Genomic DNA, 13,909 nt, shown 5'->3' with positions numbered 1-13,909 from the left:
CACAGTATGGTCTATACTTGGCATGTAGGTTTCTCACTTATGGGTGGCAGAAATTGGGTTATGGGGGAGGGGAAAATTATCATGAAATACTGTAGTATTACTACACATAAAAAACTGTAGTGTTTTGCAGACATTACTGTAGTATTTACTACAGTATTTTTTGGGTGCGGAAAAAACTTGTGTTTACTGTAGTATTCTACAGTATACTACAAAATGCTATAGCAAATACAGATGTAGGATCTTATTTGGGCCTGTTTGCTACAGCAGGAAAATAATCCTGCAGTATCAGAACATGTGGATTTAAATTAATGGACATTTCTGTTGAAAAATTAAGCCTTTTTAAACCTCAAATACACTACAAGTGTTCAATATCCTGCATTCTAGAAAAGTTATCCTAAAACAGGGTGGTCAAATTAAGATCTGTACTACACATGACCGAGGGATACTACAGTGTGTTTAATTCTATAGTAAGTAGGCCTACTGTAGTATTCTACCGTAAAAACTGTAGTATTTTTAATGTGGGTAGCACCATTCCATAACTCAGTGTGCACCAAAGAAAAGGAAATAGCAATTTCTAGTTCCTAAATCATTCAGCATATTTCTCTTATGGGCAAGGGCACCAGCATATATACAGTTCATTCATCCTATAGAGAGTGAAGGGTGTACTCTAGCCCATACCTGGAAAGGGATCACAAGGTTGATTGTCTCCTCCACTTTCTTGATGAGGGTCTGGCGGAGAATTCTAGGAATCCAGATTTTGGGTTTCTCTGTGAACAAAAAAATCATAGGATGACAATGAATAAAGTTGGGCTGGCTTTAGGACCATGCAGACACCTCGGTGTGGGCGGGAAGACTGTTTGCCTGACTGCAGTGAACAGCACGACTTTTCTCGCATAACAGTGCAGAGGTGGAAGATGGCAGTAATTGACTAGGTAACAGCTTGAAACTAAACTCTAGTTTTGAATTCCGGTGCTGAGCTAGTGCGTAGCAGCTAATACATTTGGTTTGCTAACTTGCTAGCTAAGTGTCTAGTTCGCGAGATAAAGCTTCTTGGTTACAACAGAAACAATCACATTTCTTTGTGTTTGCCAAACATTTCTTTGTGCCGCAGCAAACTGATTAGCCTTTAGAGATACTGTAGTTATAGAACTTTATGAGCTGGGTTGTCTGTCCTTGCAATTAGTTATGTTCGCTTGCGCTTGTTAGCATTTAGCTAGCGTCCGCTATGGGATTTTTTTGGGGGAAAAAATACTGGCCATTGTCTGCACTGCCAGTAATACCGTATACCCCGCTATGGTACAGGAACGGTTTGAAGGTATGAAAATCTGCATACCGCCCAACCATAGGTGGTTCATGGCTCAGACTTTTCCCTGAGACTGGGAGTACCACAATACCTTTCAACTATCACTTTTAGCTTGATGGCACCATTACTGGTCTAATGAGTTACTGTTCATGTACATTGACCAACTGCCTGTGAGGTAATAGTAAATGTGAGTTGACAACATCAAGTGCTTGTCAGTGCAATTCCATGGTAACAGTAGCACAGACTTTCACTTTAAAATGTCAAACGAAAAACAATAATTGGAGAGTTAAACAAACCATATAACTCTATGCACAAGGACTACTTTTAACAATTTCCACATAAAATGTTGCAAAAACGTATTTACTTGTAGAACAGTGCAGATGCAGAGTTTGGTAACAGAATGAGAGTTTGTGCCATCATTCTGTTACCAAACTTGGCATCTGCACTGTTCTACAAGTAAATATGTTTTTGTTTAACTTTGCAATCATTGGTTTTTGTTTGACATATATTTTAAGGTGAAAAATCTGAGTCTGAGTGTCACTCTGTTACCGTGGAATTGCCTTACTGCCAATCAGCATTTAGTGATAGTATCATCCTGTCAGCAAGCGGAAAGGCCGGGGGCTTCAGTGTGCATCTGAGACCTCAAAATACATCTCACAGCTAATCTGTTAGGTGCTGAGAGCGAAATAGCTGATGACCTTGGCAATGTATGTATGTTCCCAAACATGATCTGTGAGCTCTGAGATCCATGTAGGGTAGTGGAGGCTAACTTCAAGCCTCATCAGCTAAATATCTCAAACTGTAGAGAAATAGGAGAGAGGAGACAACAGCAGGACACCCCACTTACTTTCCATTTCAACCTTTGGGTTTTGAACAAACTCATGTCTCACTCTTACAGTGCAAGTGTTTTAGGAACTTCCCTGGTAAAAAATGTATTTATGTTTTGTACATGTTTGGACTTTACTCTCATTGTATGGGAGGGAGGGTAAAATGGAAAAATTGGGATTTGTTTTAGTCAATCATGGGGGAATGCTTACGCATGATCTCGCGGATAGTGACGGCCTGTGCTAGGGAGGTAGGTGCACTGGGCCCTGCGGTGTTGTAGGCTCTGACACGGAACTGCATCTTCTCCCCTGTCGGCAGGTCCCGGATGATTACAGATGTCCTCTCTGTCAGACCCTCGAAAGCTGGCACCCATTCATCAGCTGTTGGCAAGAGATGGCCAGACAGACTTGTCAAAACGCAACATCCGAAGAAATCTCAGTGCCCCATCCCTATATGTCATCACAACTAGGGCTGCCTGCATGGATTGAGTTAGAACATTGACGTGCAGCTGGCCAGCATAGTCAACCCTGAAGGGATTGCTTTAATTACATAAGCATTGTGCTAATGGTCCCTGGCTCAAACCACTCTTGACAATTTAGGTCCTTGGTGTTGTCAGACTTAAACCAAAGCTTTTTACATAATGGCTCGTCATGGAAAGTGTGATACAGCTAGCAAGGTAGAGGATGTTGTTTTATGTAAGAGGGTCAAATGTTGGACATTTTGCTGCATTTGGATTTATTTGACAGTTTTTCTATATTGTTAGGTTGGTTTTTAAATAATGTGTTCCTAACTGAAATACTCTCTTCAACAGCTTTCATGCCATCCTCCTCCTTATCTACCCAGATATTGTGTGTGTGTGTGTGTGTGTGTGTGTCTGGGATCAAAATATTGAATGCCAGACCCTCCTGGACCCCAGTACTCACAGCCCTCCTTGCAGTACTCGACCCCATAGCCATCCAGCTCAGACGAGCCCAGATGCTCCGGGGTTCTCCACTTCAGTGAGACGGTAGTGTCACTGATGTCATCCACGCACAGGCCGACGGGCTCACTGGTTGGGGCTTAGAGAGAGAGGGACACAAGAAAGGAAGAGAGAGGGAGATCAGCAACATGATTCTAGTCTAAATAAGAAATAAATGACAACAAAAAAGACATCAATAGCTACATATGTTATGTGACTGTAAAGAAGACATGTTGCAAAACAGAATGAAACATTTCAGTGTCAGCAGGTGTCAAGGCAGGATATTTTTTATTGTGGATTTACTGCTACCTGTCACTGATGCCTCAGCATCAAGGCAGCTTAATTTCGCTGCAGATAAAGTGTAGTGTTGCTACAGGGAACAGCCATGTAAACTAGGGTCCTCCAATAAAAGCATGAGTCACTTCCTGAAATAGTGTCTATAACCGCAACCCATGTGTTAAGCTCCCTGCAGGCTAGCTGACATGGAGCTAGCACATTGGAGATTTAGTATGGACCTTGCAGGCTCCCGAGTGGCGCTGTGGTCTAAGGCACTGCATCTCAGTGCTTGAGGTGTCACTACAGACACCCTGGTTTGAATCCAGGCTGTATCACAACCGGCTGTGATTTGGAGTCCCATAGGGCAGCGCACAGTTGGCACAGCGTCGTCCGGGTTTGGCTGGTCATTGTAAATGAGAATTTGTTCTTAACTTACTTACCTAGTTAAATCAAGGTTAAAAAAATGTAAATGCTGGACAGGGCTTTCAACCTGGTCTTAGAGCATTTTGTATTATTCTGTACGCAAATCCAAGCCACTCCATTTAGGATGGTATGTATTTATTTGTGGATGTCCATTACCCATTTCATATGACATGTTTACTAATAACAATTCGTATTACATGTTACGAATTTCTAAAACGAACAATGTGTTATGAATTTGCGACACGTACAATATATTACGAATTTGCAAAACGTATGATATGTTAGAAATTCTAGCTAGGTGACTGGGGGGTTAACGTTAGCTAGCTGGCTAACTTTAGCTTGGCTAGGGATTATGGTTTGGGGTTAAGTTTATGAGTTAGGTTAAAGGGTTAGATCAGGGGAAGGGTTAGCTAAAAGGGTTAAGGTTGTGGTTAGGGTTATCTAACATGCCTAGTTGCAAAGTAGCTCAACAATCGTAAGTAGTTGAGGTTGCTAAAATGCTAAAGTTATACATGATGAGATTCAAACTCACAACCTTTGGGTTGCTAGACGTTTGTGTTATATGCCTACCCATCTACCCCGACCAACCACCCAACTTTTTTTTTTCCTTAAGTAACCATCTGTCTTATGTAACCATCAGTGGAGGTTGCTGAGGGGAGGCCGGCTCATAATAATGGCCAGAACAGAGTAAAAGGAATGGCATCAAACACATGGAAACCACGTGTTTGATGTATTTGATACCATTCCAATTATTCCGCTCCAGCCATTACCATGAGCCCGTCCTCCCCAATTAAGGTACCACCAACCTCCTGTGGTCACCATACCAAACGTGACATATCATACTAATATCAGTGTTCTGGATTTACCTTTACTATGTTACATCTAGTCTATGAGACAAGGCTGCAATACTAGACTAGCTGCATCACTGCTACTATGGAAACCATTCAGTCCCTATAAATCTTAATGTCATGTTCAAGTCACCATTTTTCTTAGAAAATGGGTAAATAACAATGGAGAAACAAATGGTGAGTATCTCACATTTTTTGTTTACATCCAAGAGTCTAAAGATTTATTTCATGAATAATCATCCAAATATCAAGAGAGAGAACTGGGGTCATTTGTAATTTGTCTTGTCATAGCTGATTTGTACCACATAAACAGTTTGTATATAACAACACATTAGCACATAGAGACAACCTGCAAAAGCAGCCTAAAATAAGCACAAGCTGACAGTCATCAGAGGTTGAGTTACAGAGTTGCCTTGCCCCCGAGCCCATGTCACAGGTTAACCAGAACAGGGGCCATGTAGGCACGTACTAGAGGTCAGAGGTCAGTCTGTTTAAAGGGACTGAATGGGAAAGACCAACCGGTGTCTACGGGCAGTACAGGAACACAGCAAACATAATACTTTGATAAACATCCTTTTCATATTTTTAGCCAATACACAAACAACAACACAGGAAAGGCTGTTAGTAGAAAACTTTTTTTTCTCTTTTGCGCCTGTGAGTTTTAATACAGAGAGACAAAATATACATTAAACAACAAACATCTGATTTACCAATGAAGGTGGCACTGTCCGTTCCTACTTATATTGTCCCTTACAATAACAGTAAAAAGGAGAACAGAACCACAGAAACCACAGCCAGGGTTTACCTTCTATCTTATTATCATCATCATCATTAAAGAAAACACAGTATTTATTACAGCACAAACCATGCCCCTAATAGTTGACCCTAGCTTAGAGGAAAATAAATCTGCCTACTCCTTGGAGGTTCCGGCTCTGGTACGGGCTCTGGTGCCGGGGCAGGCTCTGCTGGGGCACCCTCTGCAGGGGGAGCTCTATCGGCTGGTGGGTCTCCTTCTGCCGAAGAGGCCCCATCCTCAGCTGGGGGTGCCGGAGCTGGGGCTCCTTCTGCTGGGACTGGCTCTGCTGCGGGTGCTGCTCGCTCAACAGGGGCCTCTGGTGCTGGTTCATCTGCTGCCTCTGGCTTGGCCTCCCCCTCTGTCGGAGCCTTTACTGCACCATCCACTGGAACCTCCTCCGTCGCCGGCTTCTTCTCGGCCGTCTTTGGCAGCATTGGCTTGGTCATCCTTGAATAAGGTTAAGATAGTGCTGTTCGAAGTGAGTTTGTCGTACTCCTGTTCCTTGTCTCCCACACGCCTCAATCTACTCTGCTGCTGCTCCTCTGTCTCTCTCTGTTCTGCCTCAGTAATAGCACTCGACAGCAGCCGTTCAGCTGGGTCAATGTCCTCCCAGAGCAGCCTCAACAGTAGCAGCTAGCCCCTGTGTTCTAAGCAGCTGGTCCCAGCCCCGCCGTGCGCTTACATGCCATTATTTATAGAGGGGGATGCCACGGATAGTTTCGTAATCAGCTGTCTTACGAGAGATGGGTCCGTCCGGATACCTCGATGTTCACACTCACATCCCGGAGAAGGTAGAAGGGGACCCAAGGTAATAGAGTAAGAGACAAAGCAAAAGAGAGCCCCTTAATTCCACCAGACTCTGATTTCTGTCCTGAAAACACCTCCAGTCTTATTTTAGCCAGCATCTACCCAAACATGTTTTCCTTACAAGCACAAGTCTGCATGCCATGGGAACCAAATCTCAAGATGACCATGTGTTGTTGTTGAGTAGTTAGAGGTGCCCGTTGTGATTGCATAGCAGACCTTACATGGCTTAGGGGATATGTAAACTTAACTCTCAGTAGCCAAGCCCCCAAGACAATTCACTTTAGTGATAGACCGCACTGATGTCAATACTTCAAGATGAAAACAGTTTTGCACATTTTCAATTAAAATACTTTTAAAAATACATACATCAAATTGGGAATTTTGTGACATTAATGCAACTGTATTATCAAGGAAGTAATATCAACATTATCTTCAGAGAATACAGGTATGTAGCTGCAGTCAGAACAATGGGGTTGTTTCGTCTGTTTTGCTCTGTTTATGTTCCTTGGTCAGCTCACAGCAGCTCAGTGTGAGTGTAAATCAGACATCAATCATCTCTGCCAGGACAAAATTTGTGTTATGTGACAGTGTGACAATACTTGCACACAATAGTATGATTATTGTGAATAGTCAGATGAATATAATAGTTTGATTAAAACGTTTACATGCAATGCAAGAAGAACGATTTTCCTAATAATCCTGTTTACATGGACACATCTGAAATCAGGCTACCTGAAGGGACTTTAATAAATGCACAAAATCACCAATCAAAATAAACATTCTACCACAGTGACCATGTTATTTTTGGGAAGCCTATTTGATTCTGAGTCCGGACATATACAGTTTGTATGTGAAAACTATTTCTAAGATGCATACTTTCAGTTTGCACACACAGGTCATTACTTCTCTGCATTATTCATCTACATGGGCTAGCTCAGGCTGTGTTAAGTTACAGCATGTGAGGTGTTAGGTTACAGTATGTGAGGTGAATTGTTTCTCATAAGTAATGGTTTAATTGAATTGATTTGGCATAATACATGATTGCGTTGTAAATATACATTCTTTCAGACCACTGTGCCCTCTTGTGGTAACTTCCCTCGCGCATAAGAGGGATGATTCCGCTTGCTGGTGCTGGCACTTGTGCAGATTAAATGCACTGCTGGAACTCTGATTAAGCCGTTTACACATGTCCTAATAATTCAAAAGATTGCTTAGAAAACCCGATGTTTTAATTGGCGTATGTTTACTTCGATTTTGACCTTACGCCAATTAAGAGTAAGGTATTTACCTGACTATTCCCATACTGGTCCTACTGCCATAATAAATTTAATATCAAATTATTAGTGTGCATGTAAAAGTAATCATATGACTGGCAAGTGACTGATACCTTTTGCTGACCTGGCCCCACCAGAGCACGCGCCTATACGATGACCATCCAGCCCATGAATCATTCTCCACCGCTCAAAGTTTACACCAAAAAGTTTTGAAAGCTGACACCTATCTGTTTGCATTTTTTAATGACCTGATTGTACGAGGCGCTACATGGAACAAAATGTATTTCCCCATCCCTCAAACAGGCAAGTTCAATTTCATAGATGTACATAAAAGAAAATCACATAGGAGGGGAACTCACCCACTGGGATGAAGGGTTGTGAGGCAGCGCTGTGGCATGACATGCCAATGGCGTTCACTGCATAGACACGCATCTCATATTCCACACCTTCTGTCATCCTCTTGGCCTCATAGGTAGTATCAGTGTAGGGGTCAAAGTTCAGCCTCATCCACCTGTAACTCTTCTTCTTCTTCCTCTCCAGCACATAGCCTGGGAAGAAAAAGTCAAACATTGTTACTATAGACATCACAGGAGGTTGGTGGCACCTTAATGGCTGCAGTGGAATGGTGTCAAATACATCAAACATATGGTTTCCATGTGTCTGATGCCATTCCATTTGTTCCGTTCCAGCCATTATTGTGAGCCGTCGTCCCATCAGCCTCCACTGATAGACATGTGACTGTACCTATCAATATACTATAATCAAACTACTCGTATTTTTCTCTGTACATGTTCGCTGTAAACAAGTGAGCATTGTGTATGCCTGAACATAAGATCTGGTAAGACATTATGCACACTACTGTATATCCTCACCAATGATTGGGTTGCCACCATCTGACTTAGGGGGGTCCCACTGGACAACGCAGGAGTCCTCTCCAACACTGAGGATCCTTGGGGCCGAGGGAGGGTCTGGCGCATCTGAGGAAAAGAAAAGGCCATTAAAAAAACATGAATAAGATGACTTGGGACTATAAGGTTCTATCTGCAAAAAGATGATTCTGAGATAGTTGGCTTTAAAATTTCAAACCTTCATTGGTTTGAATGGTGTCCGCAATTTTTTATGTAGTATTCTTTTGAACTTAACAAAATGCATTGGGGGTATTTAGAGTACTAAATAGGTAGAGAACATTGAACAGTATAAGGCTATGACAAAAACTACATTTGGACAAAAATGCAGATAGAACCTTTGTCCCAATCTCCCGAAGTGTAAAATACAGAATAAGCAAGGTACAACCTGATTCAACTAATGTCTCTCATCTCTTTGACTAATGACCGAAAGAAAAATGTGTCAACAAAAATCATTGTGGACAGTGGTTGTATCTTACCAACAACTTTGACGTTAATGTCAGCTTTGTCCTCCCCAGCAGGGTTCCGCACAATCACAGAGTAGAGGCCCTCGTCCTGTTTATCCGCTCCCTCAATAGTGAAGATACAGTGTCCCTTGGTGCTCTCCACGTGGAGCCTTCCATCTCCCTCTGTCATCACCTGACTCATCAGGACAGCAGATCATTAGTGGAGTCATTCTCATTCAGCTGAACTTAAGGGATCAATTCCAATTCGTAATGCAACCGTTTATATCATCTGATCTGGGGTGTATTCATTAGTGCACACCGTTGCAAACAAGAGTTTCTTAATGGACAAATTCAGGTAGGTCCCTCCTTGCTTTGGCTTGCTTGCTTCCAGTCTGTTGTAGTGAACATACCCTTGATGATACTGTTTATTGTCAAAGCCAAAAAAGGATGAAATACACTTTCCCAGACACATTGGCTGGAAAGTATTTACCTGGTCATGCTTTTTGGCATGAAAACCAACCACACTGGGAGGTTTACTCATAGACTCAGCTGAAATGTTCATGCAGAAGCAGCTATAATACTTACTGTTCTGCCCTGGTGTCACCCCTTCGATGTCTTTCATTTCAGCAGAAGATTTTGAACATGCTCTTACCTGATCGTCATGAAGTATGAAACTGCATGCATTGTTTAATTAGCATTGAATGCTGTGGTAAGTTATCAGGCAACATGTTGCCACCCAGGCCTCTATTGGCACAGACAAAATAAAATCCTTGATGTTTTGAAATGAACAGTGTGTGAGAGCATGAGGAATAAAAAGTAACAGGGATGCCAGAAGAGAAAGGACAGCATGAGACTGACAAAAATGCACAAAACGAAATATACATCGGAAAGAGATGCATTTTTTGGAACCCAGGTGTTATGGAGAGAACTAGTAACACAGAGATTGAAAGGAGACATGCACAGGCCTCAGCGTTGGTGTTTAGGGCCACACTCACATCCCCTTCCTTGATGCTCCATGTTTCTGCCGCCACCTCAGAGCCAGCCTACATGAGCAGAGTAAAGCAGTAAGGGTACTGAAGAGGAGGCCAGAGGGTATTCCCCTCTTGTTCTCCCCAACTAACCTCCCGTTCCCAGCAATCAACCAGTCACCTGAGGGCATTTAGGTCATGCGATCACCTGCAGCCCTCCTACCTGTTGGGATGGGTGAGGAAGGGACATTCTCACCATGAAAGTGAAACAATTAGTCAAGACATAAATTAAAAAGGTTGACAATGGAGAACATGGGAAACCACAGAGTTGAAAGTGGAAAACAAGGTCAATCCCATAGCTGATAGTGAAAAAACATGGAAAGAAGCATTAATAATTAAGCTGGTCAACAGTACGTGGCCACTAGGTAGTGGAAGAGTTAATTGTATGAGTGAACATACAAAGTATCAGACAGCTTATGACTTACTAACGGGGCAGACAAAACAACATGGTTCAGTCTTCTCACAGCAAGCCTTACCTGAACATCTGTACAGTCATTGGAACTGAGGTAGTCTCCCCTAAACATCCACTGGCCAGAGGCCAGCGTTCACACAAGATTTGGTTCTGGGCTGCCAAGATTGGAATAGAAGCTATGTGCTAGCCTGTTTGGCTACTGAGGAAAACCAGCAACTTTACCTTTTCTCCCTTTGTCCAGACCACAGTAGGCGCTGGGTCTCCAGTGATGGGCACATCCAGTCGCAGCTTGTTCCCAGCCACCACCACTATGGTGGAGTCGGCCGTGTGACCCATGCAGTCCAGGTGGATCTTTGGAGGATCTTCAGGAATAAAGAATGATGGATATGCAACATATGTAAATGTATTCTTAATCCGGCAATCCAAGATATATAATCCTTGCAATTGAGTAAGAGGCTGCGAGGATGAAGAATAAACCATGGCATACCTTGGCGAGGCACATAATCAATCTTGACCTCTGAAAAGTAGACAAACACGCAATTAATTTATTAGATGAAAATGATCATTATGAAATGACATGGTGTTATTGTAAAAGTACCCAGGAAGTTGAGTTTGGCTGAGAGGTTGAATGCGTATCCCTCTGGAACAAAGGTGTAGTCACCCTGGTCCTCGGGTTTGACGTCATCGATAGTGAGTTTGTGGATCCTTCAGTGAGAGAACATAATTTTCACTAGTATTTGTCCAACTACTCAACAAACATTCTGATCCTACCCAGTACAACAGTATGGATACCATATTCTCACCTGCCAATGTGTGTAATATTGGTCCTGGCATCGGCCTTCACTTCCACTCCGTTCTTGTACCAGATACCCTTCACAGTCTCATCTGAGACCTCACACTTAAACACAGCCTCGTCCTTTGCCTTCACCGTGAGGTCAGCAATGTTCTGGTACACCTCCAGTTCCTTCTCTAAAGAGTCAGAGGTCAGAGATGATTCACAATGTATGTTGTATATGAAGTATTTCAGAGTATGGTGTGTTCATTTTGATTCTATGTTTTTCTGGGAGACTTTTACTAGGGAATCCTAGGTGACATGGATATACTGTATAACTTATACAGTATATAACAACACCAGATGCATAGAGGATAGGGCATCTGATCCACACAGGAAACAAATACTTTTAGACATCAATGGAGGCTGCAAGCTCAAAGTCTATCAACATAAGAGAGAGTATGAGACAGTTAAGGGTAGTGGACAGGTAGTGTCCGCAATGATCAATGTAAGCTACTCCACTCCTAGTGAAGGTTACAGCAGAATGAAGTTAGCTGACAGGAGAAATGAGAAGCTGCTACCGAGAGCCTAATGGGATTGGCAGCTGGTAATTCTTGGCAATGGCTAAATTTGAATAGAGGCGCAGATAAACTATTGTTGCGAGGCGGGCCAGACACCAGACATCATCTTTAAATTCAACTACACGCAACACCCCCTGAGCAACACACAACAAAATAATACACACAAGATACTTGTGTATTCAGGGGTTTGTGCTTAGTCCCCTCCTGTACTCCCCGTTCACCTATGACTGCGTGGCCACGCATGACTCCAACACCATCATTAAGTTTGCCGAAGACACAACAGTAGTAGGGCTGTTCACCAACAACGAAACAGACTGCAGAGAGGAGGTCAGAGACCTGGCAACCTCTTCCCCAATGTGAGCAAGACAAAGGAGCTGATTGTGAACTACAGGAAAATAAGGGCCAAGCACTCCCCCATTCACATCGAAGGGGCTGTAGTGGAGCGGGTCGAGAGCTTCAAGTTCCCTCGTATCCACATCACTAAGAAACTATCATGGTCCAGACACACCAAGACAGTTGTGAAGAGGGCACAATAACTCATATTTCCCCTCAGGAGACTGAAAAGATTTGCATGGGTCCTCAGACCCTCAAAAAATTATACAGGAGCACACTGCAACACACACACACACAGAAAGCACACACACACACACATGCATATTGACGCCACACACACACAGACATACATTCACATTCCACCACACTCCACATACGCTGCTGCTGCTCTCTGTTTATTATCCCTACCTACATGTACTGTACATATTACCTCAATTCCGCGACTAACCCGTACTCCTGGACATTTACTCAGTACCGGTACCCCTTGTATATAGCCTCATTATAGTTATTTTATTGTGTTATTATTTTTCCTTTTGTCCATGTAGCAGAAAATTCTTACTTCATTTTTAAAAAACCCTGCATTGTTGTTAAAGGGCTCCTAAGTAAGCATTTTATGATAAGGTTGTATTTGTACTTGGACATGTGGAAAACAAAATGTGATTTGAATTTGTTTTGGTTTCATAAAAGTATATATACAAACATACATGTCTGTATATAAACAGTACCAGTCAAAGGTATGGACACAACTACACACTCAAGGGTTTTTCTTTATTGTTTACTATTTTCTACATTGTAGAATAATAGTGAAAACATCAAAACTATGAAATAACGCATTTTGGAATTATGTAGTAACCAAAAAAGGCTATTTGACCAAGAAGGAGAGTGATGGAGTGCTGCATCAGATGACCTGGCCTCCACAATCAACGGACATCAACCCAATTGAGATGGTTTGGGATGAGTTGGACCGTAGAGCGAAGGAAAAGCAGCCAACAAGTACTCAGCATATGTGGGAACTCTTCAAGACTGTTGGAAAAGCACTCCAGGTGAAGCTGGTTGAGAGAATGCCAAGAGCGTGTAAAGCTGTCATCAAGGCAAAGGGTGGCTACTTTGAAGAATCTCAAATATAAAATATATTTGGATTTGTTTAACTATTATTATTCTAATCTATTCTATTATTCTAAAATGGTAAAAATAGAGAAATACCCATGAAGGAGTAGGTGTGTCCAAACTTTGACTGGTACTGTACATCTACATCCAAAATTGCAGGTCTAACTTTAGGACAGCAAAACCAATGTCTGCACTCTGCAGCTCTTGACATCAATGACAGAGCATGTATGGCCATGTTAGGATTGTAAAACTTAAACTGATGTTTAGTTAAGAGATGGTGGAGAATGGGTGTTTTTAGACGTCATAATGACATGGCTAAGGTTCTGTCACAGTTGAAAATGCTGAAGTGACGTTGTTAATTGATGGTTGTTGTTCAATCACGTAATGGTTTAAATTGATGTTGTTATTTAACTTTTGTCCTACGTTGGTTTAGATTTTCTCCTACGTTGATTTTCATTGAATGGTCATCATCCAACGAACGTCTCTACCACGTCTCCTGTGGGTTGATTCTCTATGCTCGCTGGAATAGGACAACATTTTTAGTTTGCTGTATTCCCTATCTTTTTTGAATATCCCTATAAATATACACCTATTGGCACGAATTAGATATACAGAAGAAATTAAACACGCAGTACAACGGGACAGAATATATATATATATGTATATATATATATATAGAGAGAGAGAGAGAACACAGAGAGAGAAAACAGAGAGAGACAGAACCCATACAGAGAGAGAAAGAGAGAGAGACAGAACCCATACAGAGAGAGAAAGAGAGAGAGACAGAGACAGAGACAGACAAAGACACATATAGA

General features: G+C 42.2%; 1 protein-coding gene and 1 long non-coding RNA gene across 7 annotated transcripts in view; one reads left to right on the top strand and one right to left on the bottom strand.

Annotated features, from left to right (window-relative positions):
- Positions 1-13,909, bottom strand: part of LOC112263800 (myosin-binding protein C, cardiac-type-like) — a 43,791-nt gene that overhangs the window by 7,456 nt on the left and 22,426 nt on the right. For all 6 annotated transcript variants that reach the window (XM_042330966.1, XM_042330967.1, XM_042330969.1 and 3 more), the window contains 10 exons: positions 11,105-11,270; positions 10,900-11,006; positions 10,789-10,818; positions 10,524-10,663; positions 8,895-9,054; positions 8,383-8,487; positions 7,870-8,058; positions 3,052-3,186; positions 2,341-2,508; positions 679-767 (listed from right to left, as the gene is read on the bottom strand). In XM_042330966.1, coding sequence (XP_042186900.1) covers positions 679-767; positions 2,341-2,508; positions 3,052-3,186; positions 7,870-8,058; positions 8,383-8,487; positions 8,895-9,054; positions 10,524-10,663; positions 10,789-10,818; positions 10,900-11,006; positions 11,105-11,270 — 1,289 coding nt within the window. The remainder of the gene's footprint in view (positions 1-678; positions 768-2,340; positions 2,509-3,051; positions 3,187-7,869; positions 8,059-8,382; positions 8,488-8,894; positions 9,055-10,523; positions 10,664-10,788; positions 10,819-10,899; positions 11,007-11,104; positions 11,271-13,909) is intronic.
- Positions 795-3,082, top strand: LOC112263801. The gene is made up of 3 exons (XR_002955538.2): positions 795-932; positions 2,447-2,804; positions 2,940-3,082. It is a non-coding gene; the product is annotated as an uncharacterized LOC112263801 (long non-coding RNA).

Source organism: Oncorhynchus tshawytscha, linkage group LG12, assembly GCF_018296145.1.
Source record: "Oncorhynchus tshawytscha isolate Ot180627B linkage group LG12, Otsh_v2.0, whole genome shotgun sequence".
Taxonomy (NCBI): domain Eukaryota; kingdom Metazoa; phylum Chordata; class Actinopteri; order Salmoniformes; family Salmonidae; genus Oncorhynchus; species Oncorhynchus tshawytscha.
This window is presented reverse-complemented; position numbering and strand designations above follow the sequence as displayed.